At 54.9% G+C, this 15342-nt stretch overlaps 1 protein-coding gene across 1 annotated transcript in view; it reads left to right on the top strand.

The window, feature by feature from the left end:
• Positions 1 to 2935: 2935 nt before the first annotated feature.
• Positions 2936 to 15342, top strand: part of LOC311195848 (gamma-aminobutyric acid receptor subunit gamma-4) — a gene marked incomplete at both ends in the record, with an annotated part of 32264 nt that continues 19857 nt past the window's right edge. The window contains 3 exons of the mRNA XM_084269288.1: positions 2936 to 2994; positions 8261 to 8409; positions 8605 to 8672. Coding sequence (XP_084125414.1) covers positions 2936 to 2994; positions 8261 to 8409; positions 8605 to 8672 — 276 coding nt within the window. The remainder of the gene's footprint in view (positions 2995 to 8260; positions 8410 to 8604; positions 8673 to 15342) is intronic.

Genomic DNA, 15342 nt, shown 5'->3' with positions numbered 1-15342 from the left:
CCGTGGGTCCTTGCTCCTCCACCCTCGGAATATACCTGTCTGAGGAGGATTTTGCAAGCACCAGGAGCCCGAGTTGTCTCAGAAACAAGCTCCTAAACTCCTTGAGTTAATACTTTTCACATCTATTTTCCCCCAGCGCAGCACTCCTGGCACAGCCCATAGAGCCATCTCCTTGGGGAGAGACAGCCCTTGTCTTTGGCATTGCCCGAGGCCAAGAGTGAGCAGCCCCTTGCACGAGGAAGAGGAGGGCAGAGCGTTGCCTCCTGCCTTCATCTGCTGCTTCAGGCTGCAGTTATAAACAGCACCCACCGACCTGGGAGCAGGCAGGACAGATTTCATGACTGACACTGCAAAGGAGCCTTTGAGAGAGCACGGCGGGATTCAGAGAGGGTTCCAGATGTGCCCAGACTCACACAGGATTCTCCAGCTCCCTCTGAAAGCACTGCCAGCTTTGAAAGGTTTGGGATCCTGGGCCAGGGCTGGAATTGTCTCCTCCTCTCCCCAGGCTAAATCCTGCAGTGAGGACTGCACCAGCAAACCCTCGTTTACTGTGGCAGCATCCCTCCCTCCCCCAGCTCTGTGCTCATGAGGACTCTGTAAGTGATGGTTTTAGTAGTTAAACTGAAATGCCAGAAGGGACAAAAAGCATCCCAAATAAAACATTCCATCTCCTGTTTAAGTTTGGGGAATCCCATGACGATAGACCTCAAAACAAATGTCCCTTCAGGTTGGAAAATGGGAACTGTTCCTTCCCTAAGCACTGGTGCAGGACATCCTGTCCTTCTCAGGACTTGGACTGAGCATGGGTTTTCCTGGTCAAAACCATTCACTGTGAATTTGAAATGAGTTTCTCCCAGGTTGAGCCTGTGCTGTGATAAGGCGTTTGCTTCAGAAGCAGCACTCTCCCCTGCTCTCTGACACCAGCAACATGCTTTGCTCTTACCCTTGGTCTGAGTAAAGACTCAGTGCCAGTTACAGGAAGAAGCCACTGTAGATTGAGAGCACCAGGGAGGACAGCTGCTTGGATGCTCCTAGTGTATACAACTGCCTGTAAGGTGTCTCCAAAACAGCATCATAAAGGGATGTTGTGATTTTTTCTAATACTGCTCAGCCCATCTCCAGCTCTCCAAGAGCACCAGCCCTGCCCAGGCCTCTCTGTTCTCAGGTAGCAAAAGGGGTGGTCAGAAGAAATCAGTCCTGTGAATTTCCCCACGTACCACTTCACATCCTGCGTCTTGAGGGGGAGCTGAGAGCACATATATGAACCCCTGGGCTTTTTGTGATCCGATGATGCCCAGAATCCCGGAAGACCACATCCTCCCTGCAGCTGCTCTTGCACCTTTCCCAACTTTGGCTTCATCTGGATGCCTGAGCAACTTCTGGGGCAACCCAGTGGCTGGCTTTGAAGCTTAAAGAGCTCTTTACCCCTTCCCTGCTGCTTTGATATTCATTATTTCCTCTTTTGACATATGCTTCCTGCAAACCCTGCCATCCCAGAGCGAGCTTCTTTGCATGCAGGAAATGATCCGCAGCCGCTTGGATAGCGGGGAATGCCACCTCGGAATGCCATCTCGGAGCTGCAGTGCCTCAGCTGTCCCCTCTGGCTTTGAGGCTGCTCAGATCTCACTGTGAGGTCTTCAGGTGACCATTGCAAGAATTGGGAAGGGAGAGCCTCTGTAGGGAGATCCTTGAAATGATCATCCAAGTGCCTGGACTCCCGGTCCCCACCGAGGCTGGGCCTGGCTGTTAGGCACGGAATGGGCACCCAGGGAACAGGTATCCCTCCATCCTGCCAAGCTGAGCAGGTGAGTCAGTGGCTACCAGAACACTGAGGATGGAGAGCAGAGGAGTGATCTGCCTGTGCTCATGCAGGCAAGGCTGTGACAGTGCCAGGGGGTGAGACAGTCAGTTGTCCTGCTCCAGTATCAGGGATGTTTCCGCTCCAGTCCAGAGGGATGGCACCAAATCCCCATGTGTCACCAGTGTTACCAGCCCCTTTGGGAGAAGCAGGGCCAGGTCCCTGTCTGGACTGACTCCCACAACTGCCTCATGCCTGGAACCAGACGATGAAGGACAAATGGTCGGCTGTAGCTGGAGCAAAGTTGGTCCCGAGCAACCCACCAAGAAGGACTGAGGAATCTGTCATTCCCGTTTAGGAGGCAGATGTCAGCAGTGAAAATAAACACACACGTGCAGCTTGGGAAAGGGGGAGGCAAGAGACCAGCTGAACACCCCCAGCCACCCACCTGGGACCCCCAGCACACTCCCACCCCCTACCCCCACCCCCTTTTGCGGGACAGCAGCCCCAACAGGTAGGGAAGGGCTCTGTCTCTGCTGTATCTCCCCTGCAGCTCAGCGGGGCCTCCCAGTTTGCATATTTTAACAATAATTACTGCTTTTTTTTTCCTTTTTATTTTAGAACCCCCCAACTGTTGTGCTTTAAAAGAAAAAAAGAGGCAAAAAATCAAGCTGCTATTAAGGGAAATGGAGCGCCTCGTTATCCGGGGGGTAGGTGGGAGCTCCTCACGCCAGCTGACGGTGCTCGCTCCCCGGCAGCCCGCAGATGCGCGGGTTGGGCTCTGCTGTGAGCGCCACCCCCCCCCCCCTCCCCGCCGGCGCTCAGCCCCCGGGGGGGTGCGGGGGGAGCCGGCCCCCGGAGCGGGGCGGTAGGACCCAGCGCCGAGCCCCTCCCCGCCGCGGAGTGGAAAGAAGAGATGCCCAACTTTCCCCTTCCTCTCCGGCGGCGCGGAGCGGAGCGCGGAGCCCTGCGCGGAGCCGGGCGGGCGGCGGCGGTGGCGGCGGGGCTGGAGCGCGGCGCAGCGGGCAGCGGGGGGGCTCCGCCGCCGCCGCCCCCGCCCCGGCCCCGCGCTGAGCCCCGCCGGGGCGGGCGCACCGCCACCGCCGCCCCCCGGGGGCCAGCCCTCGCCTCGCCGACATGCCCGGGACGGTGCTGCTGCTGCTCTGCCTGGCCCTCGGGCCGGTCCTGCGATCCAGGTGAGCTTCCCCCCTACCCGATCCCTGCTGTCCCTCCGCCGACCGGGACCACCCCCCACCTCCCTACCGCCTGCCTCAGTTTCCCCGTCGGGCAATGGGAGCGAAGGGCTGGAGTCACAGCGTCTCTCCCCACGCCGCCCCACCCCCGCGTCAGCGGGGTTTGGGCACCTCTGTGCCCCCCGTGGTCCCTTCCAGGTCTGGTCGCGGCAGCTCCTAGTGCCTGCGTGTGCTTTGCACCCCGGGGCCCACCCTTCGCGTGCTGGGAATCAAGGGAACATCCCGTTTCCCCCCCCACTCCCGTGCTGAATCCTGTTGGGGGGCTGAGCCCCCCTTCTGGGGGTGCCCAGAGCAGGACCAAAGGGAGCTTGGCACCTCCTGGGCACTCCATCCATCACGGGAGCGTTTCCACGTGGAGCTGGGCTGGGTGGGAAGGAGCTTGTGCCCCCTTCCTTGTGCTCCATCCCTGGCACCCCGAAAGCCCCTGCAGAGGAGGAGGAGGAGGAGGAGGAGGAGGAGGAAGGCAGCGGAGGCTCCTGCCTTGCTCTACAGGTTGGCCCCAGCTCTGGGTGCTGGCTGCAGCCCGATGCCAGCCTCACGCCACGGGCACACTGGGTGAGGGGGCGAGCGGAGGTGTGGGGCTGGCTGGTGTTGGGGCTCTCCCAGGGCCAGGGGCTCCCAGCGCTTTCCTGGAGCCGGTGATGACAGGCCCCATGCACGAGGGGCTTCCAAGTTTCTTTTCTGGGTATTTTGGTCTGTGGATTGTGGGGTTTTGTGGGGTTTTTTTACAATTCCTAGCTCTGCTGGTGAGTTTAATGACTGGATCGGGGAAAGAACATGTTCTCAGCAGATTGTTGCCCCCGGGGCTCGGGGGAAGAGGTATTTTACTGGCTGAAGCTAATTGGCAGAATAAGCCACCTTAAAGCCGATCAAATCCCATTACAAATGCAGCCAGGGACAGGGAGCGTGAATCCTTCTACGAACGGGCTGCGCTGCCAAGGCTTCCCGACCGCGGGCACAACGGGATCCCTGCCGTGGCTCTTCCCAGCTCGGTCTTCCCAGGGCTGAGGCAGCAAGAGCTGCCCCACAGCTTGTGCCCTGACACCCACCCTCTCACCACCGTGCTGGAGCCAGAGGGGAGGAGAAGGTGGGGGATGGGGGTGTGTGCATTTGAGGGCCAAGAATAGGGGGCTCACTGGTAGTCTCAGTTTCTTTGCCCTCCTGTCCCTGCAGCGCACTGCCTGAGCACTGCATTTGGAGAGGGTGAGTCATAAGCCAGAAGCTCCTATGGAAGAGCAGTTCAGTCCTGTATTCCCATTGCCCTTGAGAGGGAAGATTTGCCCCGCAGCTGGCCCAGTGTCCCTTCTGCCCAGTCTCTCGTGTCTGCCTCTTCCCTGCGCCTTGCTTTGCCAGGAGCAGTGTCTGTACGTGTTGGGGGAGTGATGGAGTGGGAGAGGAAGTCTGTGGGAGAAGGAGGAGAAAAGGAGCAAGTTATTTCAGGGGCTCACTCTGCATTCACTGCATTTTTCCTGGCTGCAGCTTGCAGGGGGTGAATCTTGCCTGCCCTACGCTTGGTGGTGGGTGCTGGGGTGAGGAGCCCGTTTCGGGTGCCACATGTGTGAGAGCCCTTCCCCTGGTACAAGCTGCAAGACCCATTTCTTGGTGCTTGAGAGGGCTGAAGCTTCATGCCAGGTGACCCCAGTGCTCCCTAGATGCTTCCCCCACCAGCATTTCCCAGGGCACTGCCTCAGTTGGGACCAAGGCACCCAACTCTGAGCCCCAAAAGTGGGATCCCTGCACAGCCTCACAGCACCAGAAGGCAGAGCTTGGTGAATGGTTGAAAGTGTGCAGGCTTGATGAGTGGGGCTTCACGGGGTGTGCTGTGGAAGCAGGGGTACAGGGACGTGTGAAGCACGTAGGGTAGGGTTCAGTGAGCCCCCACCTTCAAATTTAATTTAGAGTAATTTGCTGCAGTGTCCCTGTGCCTACAGCCCTTGGAGGTGTTGGAATGGGTGGCTGGAAGGACATATTAGCATGTGGTAATTAGGATTGACCCCAGTGCTTGTCAATCAGGTGTTCTTGCGTTTTGTTGTCTGTTCCTTGGGAGCCAGGGGTGGGGGGGCTTTGAGCTGTGTTTGCAGAGAGGCTGGACAATCCCAGCCCCGCTATCTGCTCCAGGATGTTCCTGCCCTAGAGCTAGGGATGTGTCACACTCACACACACACACCCCCCCCAGTGGGTGCAGGTCTCAGTACAACATTTTACTGGTCTCAGACTTCATCAACACAGCAGATTACACACAGCAGTGGTACACATCCTGGTCAGGTGCTGTCATCCATCCCACCAGGCAGGGAGTAGAAGTGTCTTGGAGAGCTCGTGGCACATGTTGCTCTTCTCTTGCCCTGCCAAGGGAAACCTTGGAGACAGCTTGGTCACTGGGGGTGGAAGCCAACCACCAGCTCTTCAGGTGGTTGTTATTTGGGCTCTCAGTGTGCTTGGAACCCTGGGCAAAACAGGTGTCAGCTTGAGTAAAGCCGAATGAGGGAGGCAGGGCAGAGCATGGCTCCGCTGCGATGCTGAGCGTTGCCCAAGGAGGGTTTTTCCACCCCCATCCGTATCTGTGAGCACATCCGAAAGGACACCTCCCTGCTGTGCAGGCCTCCTGCTCTGGGCACCAGCCGGAGCTGCTGCAGCTTCAACTGTGTCTGTCAGACCAGGGGTTTCCTTGCCATGTTCCTGCTCTGCCCACCCCCTGCCCGTGCTGGCAGCTGCATCCCAGCCCTGTGGCAGAGCACAGGAGTGCTGTCAGGAGGGTGTTTTGATGTTTTGACAGACGGAGGTGAGGAAACATGGCTCTGCCTTTCCTCCTGGCTGCATGGGCAGCTATGAGAACCGGCTGTCCCCTGTCGCTGAGACATTCGCTTTGCAGGAGGAGATGGAGCCACCGGGCTGGCAAGTGTTCACAGTGTGCTGGGACTGCTGCAGGTTTGCAGTGTGACATTTCCATTAGCAGCTGGAGGGGGGGAACACTCACATGTCACCTTAATTCTCCTCTGCAATAGCTCTTGGACTCTTCCCTTCCCAATATGAAGTGGGGCCCAGAGGAAGAGAGACCAGGGAGGAGGCAGGGGCTTGCATCAGGTGGCATGAGAATCATGCTCCTGCCGGGGAAGAGCTGGAGTGTGTCCCTGTGCACAGGCACCCAGCAAAAGCACCTGTTCTCCAGCAGAAGCTGGGTTTCTTATGCTAAGATGGCTTAGTGTGGTTTAGGAGTCCAGGATTAGCTGCATTAGCAAAAAAGCATATTTTTTGGTAGTGCCACTGCATCCTTAGTAGGGATGTGACTCCCTGGAAATGCTACCCCAGGCCTTAAGGGACAACACAGAAGGAGGGGAAGCCAGAGGCTGAGGTCATAGTAGCCAGCCTGGTTTCATACCATCCCCTGGAGGGATGTTGTGGACTCTGCTGTGGCCTTACGGCATGGGTACTGGCTTTTGGCAGGGTGGAGGGATGTGCAGAACTCGGTGCCGGTAACATGTCTTGGGCTGACTTCCAGTAGGGTCAAGGAAACACTGGGATAAGATTTCATTGTAGGGGTCCCGTCCTGCTAGAGGCAGCCAGGAAGGAAAAGCCTTTAGGATTGTGTTCAGGCTGCGGGCAGAGACACGTGTCCCTCTTGGGTCATCCCCAGATGTCAGCTCTGGCCTGATTCTGGGTGGGCACAGCGGTGGTGCCTGGTGCCTCCGTCAGCCGCTGGATGCCGCGGGGCTGCCTGGCTCAGCTGCAGCACCACAGCCAGGCTGGCCCGCGCTGCCGCCGCTCGCATCGGGAAGCGCATCCTGACAGCCTTGCTTAAGACTCCTTAAGCATCGTTAGGAAGCGCAGCGCAATCAGACAGCAAACAACAAGCTGATGTACCAGCACCTAATGCACGGCGGCAGGCAGGCAGCTGCACCAGCCCAGCCCTTGTCAGGGGACCCATCCCGGTGCCTGAGAGCTGGGGAGATGCAAGGAGTTTGAAAGTGATTGTGAAAGCAAGTTTCATCTGGGGCTTTACAAGAGGAGCAGCTGATAAATTGACTGCAACGTGTCGATTTAATGCTCTTTCCCCCCCTCCGAGTACCCTTGCCAGGCGCTGCCTCCCCAGGCACGGAAGGGAGATGCATTTCAGCGGTGCCCGACGGCACCTCGGAGCTGCGAGGCTCCAGCTGGGAAGTGTCAACACAGCAGCAGCTCCCGCTGTGAGACCCTTCTTGGTGCTGGAGCAGGTGACACGCTGACACAGCAGACATTGAGGGGGGTGTGCTGGGTGTGGGACTGCTCAGCATCCTCCTCTGCGCATGGCTGTGTTGTTCTGGGGATGGTCTTGTGAATGAGCTGCCCAGAGCAGTGGCAGGTGGCTAGAGCTTCCCGGGTGACCATGTGGACTTAATTTAATTAGAGGGTTTAGGAAGTCTCCTTTAGGCAAAGGTTGGGTGTGCAGGTTTGGAGAGGGCAGGTTTGAAAGGTAGTGGGAGAAGCTGTTGCTTAGTGAATCATGTCCAGAGGAGGATGCAAGCTTTCCTTGCCCAGCTCGGAACTAGAGGATCAGGAGGATGGAGCATCTTTAAATGGAAAGTGGTGCCAAAGGCTGGGGAGGAAGGGTTGGTGAATACAGGGAATGGGTTGTGGCAGGTCTTGGCCTGCGGGCAGAGGAGTTTGCATAAGGCTTTAATTTCCCAGGATCTGTGCAGGGCAGATGGCTGGGTCCCTGGCAAAGCAGTACTGCGTGCTGCCTGGTTGGTAGTTTTAGGACCTCTTTTCTCTGAAATGCTTTTATTGTGAATGCCTTGCTCCCCCAAAGTTCTGTTTGGTCACTGTGGTCTTCCTCAGAAGCACCCTGCAAGCAGCAGGCAGAGCAGCTGAGGTGTTTGGGGTTAATGAGCAGGAGCTGCTCAGCAGCAGAGGAGGGCTGGGTGCTGCAAGGAGGGCTGGGGCTGGCTCTCACACTTTGGAGATGAGCAGTGTCTCCAAAGAGAGCTGGGGAGGATGTGGAGCACCCTGTGCCTGACCACTGGCTGCAAGGCCCCTGCGTGTCCAGGGGCCTTGACGTGGTCAAAGGTGCCAGGTGAGTTGTGTCTTCATAACAGCATGGCTGAGAGGAGATCCCCAAGTTCCTTACATCCTGTCCTCCAGCAGTGCTGCTGTATCTCTGAAACCCAGCTGTGCCCCTACTCCCACCAGACAGGTGCCCCAGTGATGCCTCTCTCCTCTTGTCTCTCCACTGCAGATGTGAGAGCACAGAGGAATATGACTATGATTACCTCAGCATCAACAAAACCTGGGTCCTCACCCCCAAGGCACAGGAGACTGATGCTACGCAGATCCTCAACTCGCTGCTGAAGAACTATGACAACAAGCTGAGGCCTGACATCGGCAGTAAGTGTCCCCTGAAGCTCCCTGGGGCCACGGGTGGTGACCTGGCTTGGTTGTATCTTGTGATGTCTGTGCTTTTGTGGGTGCTGTGGCTCTTTGAGGCAGAGCCACGCTGATCCTAGATGCTTCTGTGTTCTTTGGCCCTTCACAGCTGATTCCAGCCCCAGCTCACCCGTACCTATCTGATTTTCTTTGCAGTCAAGCCCACGTTTATTGATGTGGATATCTACGTGAACAGCATTGGGCCGGTGTCTGTCATCCAGATGGTGAGTGGAGGTGTTGCTGCAGGGTCTTGGTATCACCACAACTGAGAGCGTGGGAGGTAGCTGGCCCAGTGCTGCTGGCAGGTTGTGTTGTGCTGGCTAGACACGGTGTGAAGGTGGTGTTGTCATGAGAAGAGGTGGATTTGTTTCCCTTCCCTTGGGAAGAGGTGCTCTGACCTGCTGATAGCTGGTGCTAGAAAGGTTTGACAGCCATCCCTGGTTAGGAGCAAGGTCCTCAAGTGCCCTTGGTGAGCTCAGCAACACTGCCATGCTTATGGGCTTGGGGAGAAGGAAGATAATGCTCTTTGGATTCTGATGGCAACGTGTAAATGGACGTCTCTGCCTGGTGGCTTTGTCCTCTCCTGCCTGGGAAGCGTGTGGGCAGCAGGATGCTTGGGGAAAAGTTGTACCACCTTGGCTGAGCCACTGCAGTGGTGGCTGCGAAGGGAAGCAGTGTGTTTCCCAGGAGGACTGAGATAGATACCTGGAAATAGTTTCCATGGCAGTTGTCCAATGGTGTGAAACTTGGGTGCTCAGGCCTGGGCTGTGGCGCTGAGGAGGGGTGGTCAGGGTGCTTCAGGCCTGATGGCTCTTCAGGACACACCACCACAACTGTGGCTTAGGATCTGGCTGTACCAGGAGCTGCAGAAATGCTCAACAGAGATGCTCTTTGGTCTGAAGAGCCTCCAGGCCACTCACAGAAGAGCAGCTATTGATTATTCCTGTTTCACAGGAATCTTGCACTATTATTTTCCCTGTGAAGTAATTTTTCCCCTCTTTTTCTAGTAAGAAACAAGCCTGGCTGCTGTCAGCTTTTGAGAGACTTCTTTGGCCCACTGGGCAGTGGGGTGGAAAGGACAAAGCAGAGGTACAGCCAGGGTAATTTGTCTTATCCTGTCTCTCAGTGCAAAACAGAGCAGAAAGAAAACCAGCCCCTCTAAACAGAAAGTTCTCACAACGGGCAGGTTATTTTTAGTTCCCCAAGCAGAAAATTCCCACAGAGCAAACCCCTCTAGGGATGGAGGAACAACACTGTGGTTGTAGTGCCACTTGCACTCCAGAAAGCTTTTTGAAGTTTCTGACTGGCCTCCATGGAGCATGTGCCTCTGCCTAGCACCTGCTCAGGGGCCACCAGATGGGCACCTGGCTGGGAGCTCGCTGCCCACCATCAGGAGCCCCAGCAGGGATGCCCTCGAGGCCAAAAATAAAACTAAATCCTTTCCTTGTTTCTGTGGGCCTGGATTCTGGGTGGAGAACTACAGCCCAGGTCATGTGGATGTCATCCCTGGCTGCCAGCAGATGCCACAAGCTCCTCCATCCCATGTGTGTGTATGGACATGAAGCCACAGCAACCACGAGCAGCAGTGCAGGGGCTGGGTGTACTCACCCTCCTCTGCCCCCTTGGGCCACTGCTGTGCCTGGAGGCAGAGTCATGTTGTAGGTGCTCTGCAAGTGCCTGAGGAGATGCCAAGGAAGCCACACAGAACCACAGTGTACATCCTCATTCCTCCTCTCCCCCTCTTACCCCTTCCTCTTCCCACCCCCGCTGGGAGCTCTGCTCCCTGTCCCAGCAGCACTGCATAGCTGTGCAGATGGCAGCAGCAGAGAATGGCTTATAAAACCCAGTCTTGCATCCAGAGTTCCTCTCTTCTTCCTAAATGGAGATATCAGGCACTGCTGCTAGTCTGGTTTCCTAAGAAACACAGCTTATGCCATGGTGATGGGTATGTGAGAACGTACGTCCATCCCAATTTCTCAGTATTTCAGATCCACTGGGCTAATCCCAGCCATATATGGTGGGGGTACAGGAGCTCCAGGCACCTGCAGCATCTCCAGTGTTTTTGTGAAAACAGGGTGACTGTGGCTGTTCCCACCACAGGGAAAACTGATGTGTGATCTCAACCCTCACCAGGCACCAGAGAGTCACGGGGGACAGTGTGCTGTAGCCAGCCATGACCATTCCTAGAGCAGCTCAGCCCGTGCCTTGAGCTCTTTCTAAGAGTCAGCAGAAGCTTTTATGCTTCACAAAGAGGGGGTACACCATTGCACAGGGCTGTGGGGGGTCCAGCGTGCTTAACACAAGCCAGGAGTGTGAAGGCAAGACTGGCACTTGGAATCAGCTACATCTGCAGGGCTTTGCTGGTGAAGCTGCTGGAAGGTGGGGATGCCATGGTGAGGAGCTGCTCAGGCAGGAGAGGAAGCTACTTGGGGTGGAGACAGCTGAGAGATTTTTGTGGTGTCAGTCACAACTGACTGTGCTGTTCCTCTGAAATGCCAGGGTACTACAAGCCCAGGGGTTCCTGCTGGGTCCCAACAGTTACCAGTGACCTGAAGACACCTACGTATGACTCCTCAAATAGACTCTCTGTGGACATCCACCTTCCCCATCCCCTTAGGTAACTCCTTGGCTTGAATCTGGGATGCCTTTTAGCTTCAAAACCTTTCTCCCCAAGGTGCTGGGCTGATACCAAAGATACTGAGGACAGAGACCTGAGCCCAGGTCTGGTGGCAGCTTTCTGCGATCTGTACTCCAAATGCCTCCCCCTGCCCATGAGAGAGGCTGCACCCTGCTGTAGTGTCTCTTGAAGTAACAGAGAGGGGCTGTGACAGAGCTGCCACAGTGTCACCTCTGGATTTGGCTGCATCCCCCTCTTGTTAAATGCCTGTTTGCTTTCCCATGCTGATGCAATCAATGAAGTCACTCCGTGGGTCCTGCCAGCCACTGGCAGGCTGGCATCAAACATGTGATGCAGACTGTCTTTGCAGAGGACATGGCATTCCCACTTCCTTCCCTTTTATCCAGCTTCTCCTTGAGAAGCTGTGCTGCTTCCAGCTGTCAGGCCCATCCCACATGCCCGATCCTTCCCTTTTCCCAAGGAGATGAATGGTTCTGAGGAGAGGGAACCAGCGTTAGACTTGGAGCTAGACCTCTCCTGAGCCCATGGTGAGACTTCTCTCTGCTGCTCCTGGAGCCTGGAAGGCCCACTGGAAGGCAAATACCCCACTGATCCCTCTCAGAGCATTGTGATGACAGTGTCCTACGTAAACACTTCTCCTTCACATAGCTGGGCCATGAAAAAGTTCTGCTTTTAGGCAACACAGCAGCATTACTGGGGCTGGTCGCTTGGGCAGCATGGTGTGTGCATCTGAAGCTGAAGGCTGTAGGACAGGCAGACATGGCAGTGGAACAGAAAGCTCCAACTTAAGTGATGTAATTTGAATATTGGTGTCCCATGATCTCCTGCTCACCCCTCAAAGGGTTAAGTTCTCGCTGCTGCCTTCAGCCTGGTGGTGATCTTTTGGGGCTTGGAAGCTGGCCCCACAGAGCTGCTGCTCAACCGCCAGATGATAAATCACGTCAGGATACAAAGCTGATTCTGGTCCTTAAAAATTAATAGGTGATTTGAAAATGCCCTGTGCTGGGTGTGAATTCTGCATCCCTCTCATCAATCACTTGTCATAAATAACATTAACATTCAGGAGTCAGCAGGAGGCGGGCAGATTTGGAGGGGGAAGAAATGTAAAGTGATTTCCTGGTGTCTTTTGTAGATCACAATGGCAGTCTTGTTTCTTGTTTAGCTAGTTGAGCAAATTTTATGTTCTCTCCTCCCTGGAGAAAGGACTCTCTGTGCTCTGCCAGTCAAGATGTGGAAGTAACCAGAAAAAAAAAGCTAGGAGATGTTTAATTGGTAGGAAGTGGGGTGGGGCTTGCTTGAAAGAGGATGGGCTGAGAGGGAAGAGTCTTGTTGCTCCATATACCCATGAACCTGTTGTCTACGGGTGGGATTGGGGCACTTGGCGCTTCTCAGGGTGGTGGGAAAGCTGCATTTACACCATCAGGGAAAGGATGCACTTGGCCACAAGCTGTTCCAGAGTCACCTGCTGCTGCTGGGTGGCAGCCAGCAGCACCTCAAACCAAGTGACTTATCACTCACAGTGCCGCTGCTTTCCAAGCTGTGCCATGGATCTGGATGCCCAATTAGATTCCCATTAAGACAGGTGGGGTTTAGGTGTCCTTGGCTCGTCATTAAGATGAGCAAAGACCCACCTTGATTCTCTGAGAGTGCTTGCAGGAGGAGGTGCCAGGGAGGGCTGCGGCAGCGGGGACTGATGGAGGGGACTTTGGGTTCACGTTTTTTGCTGACTGGTTGTTTGCTGGAGGGATTTGCTCCTGGTTTTGTTTTGTAATGGCTTTATTGCTGTAGATAATAGCTTTAACTGGTGTCAAGGGCACCCAGAATTCTGGATCACCTTCCCCAGGGGACGTTCCTTTCTCAGGAAATGATGTGGTAGAAGTAAAGCCAACTATGGGGGCTGAGTGTCCTTCAGTCCTGAGGATGTCTGTGATGTGTCCGTGAGGACCAGTGCAGGTGGGAGTGGGAAAAGAGCTTCTGTTCTGAGCTTGAGGAGTAAGCTCTGCCCAGAGCTTCCCAGATTCCTCCCAGACGGCACAGCTGAAGGTCCACTTCTTCCTTTCTTCTGAAAAACCAAACATGAGGTGCAAGGAGTTGAACAGAGTGAACATAGCCCCAACACTGTGGCAGCCTCCTGGCCAGAGTGACTGGAGACACGCCATCCATCCAGGGACCTGCCTTGGCTACCTGCTCCAGGTGTCTGGAATCAGAGGCAGTGCAGACAGGGCTAGTTTAGATGCTGGAGACTCCTCTCCTTGTTATGTGTAAGGAGATGCCCCTGTGTGCCAAATTCTGTAGCAAAACTTGATGGCAGCTCTTCTGCTGGGGTTGTGCACCACCTCAATCTAATTACTTAATGATAACAAAGATGGAAAGAGCAAAAATTGGCCACTGTTATTCAGCAGGGGCCAGATTCTGCTGCCTCTGAAGCAGCCATGATTTCCAGGAGGTAGGGCTGAGCTCCTGCCTCCCTTATTACAGCAAATTATTGCCAGCGAGCAGGGGACTGGAACCTAAAGAGCGATACATCCAAGTACACGTGTTGAATATTCCCTCCTTCCCTCTTTAGGAAGGAGATGCTGTGCACTATTAAATTCATAATGCTGTGTCTGGCTGCATTAGTTACCATGCAACACAAGAACGAAATTGAGGATGAAAACCACATTTTCCCACGTCCGGAGTTCTGCAGAATAGATTGAATAGATTTGCATGTGTGGTACATTTGTGAAAACACTGTGAGGAAGGGGGAGGGAGGGAAGGGGGAAATGTTTTTTCATTATCAGCTGATGAATAATTAATTTACAAACGTCTTGTTAAATATAAATTAAATCCTCATTTGACACACTTTATAATTTAGAAGTATAATCCCAGCATGAGTGAAGAGAACTCCCCACTGACTGCTTTCATGTAAATCCTGAGGAGCCAGGGAGGGAGCTTTGGCTTTCCGAGTTAAAGCTGACAAGGAGCGGTGGTGAGGAAGGGGGATGCTGTGATGAAGCCACCTTGGGGACCTGGGGCACTTTGTCTTTGCCCGGGGGTGCTTTCAGTGCAGGGATGGCTGAAGTGGTGCGGGGAGGCAGTGGCTGTCCCCACAGCCCTCTTCCAAGGATTGCTCCCTCCCTGCTCAGAGCTGCAGGTGGCCGAGCAGCTGAATCACAGCTCTCTGAGTAAAATCCTTGTCGCTAGCATGCTATCAGAGTGTGCAGCAAGCCGTCAGCTGCTCGTGAACGGCTGAGCTGCTGCACCAGCGGGGGCAAAGATCCCCAAGGGAGGAGCTAGGCTCTGCAAAAGCCATACGGGGCTAAGCCACCCTCGCAGAGACCCCTTAGGCAGTGTGAGGCATCTCCGCGCTGAAGCGGAGTCGCATCCCAGAGAGTGATGGCTGTGCTTGGTTGGAAGGCAGTTAGTTTGGGAGCCGTGGTGGGAAGCCTTGGGTTGCAGCCCCGGTGTCCCGCTGCAAGGCTTGGGTTAATATCTTCGTTTCTTCTTAATAGATGGGGAAACCAAGACCGGTAATAATTGTCTGGCTCTGAGGAACGCTTAAGTCTTGATTATATTTAGCTTTGGCTGCTTTGGAATAAGTAGGAAGGAAATGAAATGAAAAAGGCACACTTTTTAAGATGCTTGAATATGCTGCTCTGGAGCAGGAGATAAGCCTATAGGTAAAGGAAATTGTTACCTCCTCCTTCCCTGATAATAATAGACTCCAGCAGTTGCGCAGCACTTCTCAACTGAAAGGGCTTAAAAATGCCTCTACAAATCATCTGTCTCAGAGGCAATAGCCCAGATGCACCCACTTGTAGGGTGGATTGCGATGCCTGAGGCGTGCCACAGTGCTCTGCCAAGGGCTGTGTGTGCTCCTTGGCCTGCCCGGTGTGCAGCAGGAGTCAGGCATCAGCATAAATCCAGCGAAGCTGTCCGGGCAGCGCGCTGGTGTAATGAGGTAGGTCGGGTTCTGGTCCCTGATAAAGATGCATATTGTAGAAATTTAAAATGCTGGGAAATGGGTATTGCTCACTGAGGGCCTCAAGTGCTTTTTCCAGCCATTAGTTTCCACGCCTGAGTGATGGCTCTGCTGCCAGAGCCGGTGGTACACTTACAATGTCTCCACAAATACTCATTTGCTTGGAGAGAGCTCGTATCTCTTCATTCCTTGATGTTCAGGAGTGGTCACCCGAGCCCATCGCTGTGCACCCAGGTACTCGGAGAGCGACTGTTCCTCATGTAGCTGCTATTGTTCGCATGGTGGTGAGGTTGGG

Source organism: Gallinula chloropus (genome assembly GCF_964237585.1).
Source record: "Gallinula chloropus genome assembly, chromosome: 11".
NCBI classification, from domain to species: domain Eukaryota; kingdom Metazoa; phylum Chordata; class Aves; order Gruiformes; family Rallidae; genus Gallinula; species Gallinula chloropus.
This window is presented reverse-complemented; position numbering and strand designations above follow the sequence as displayed.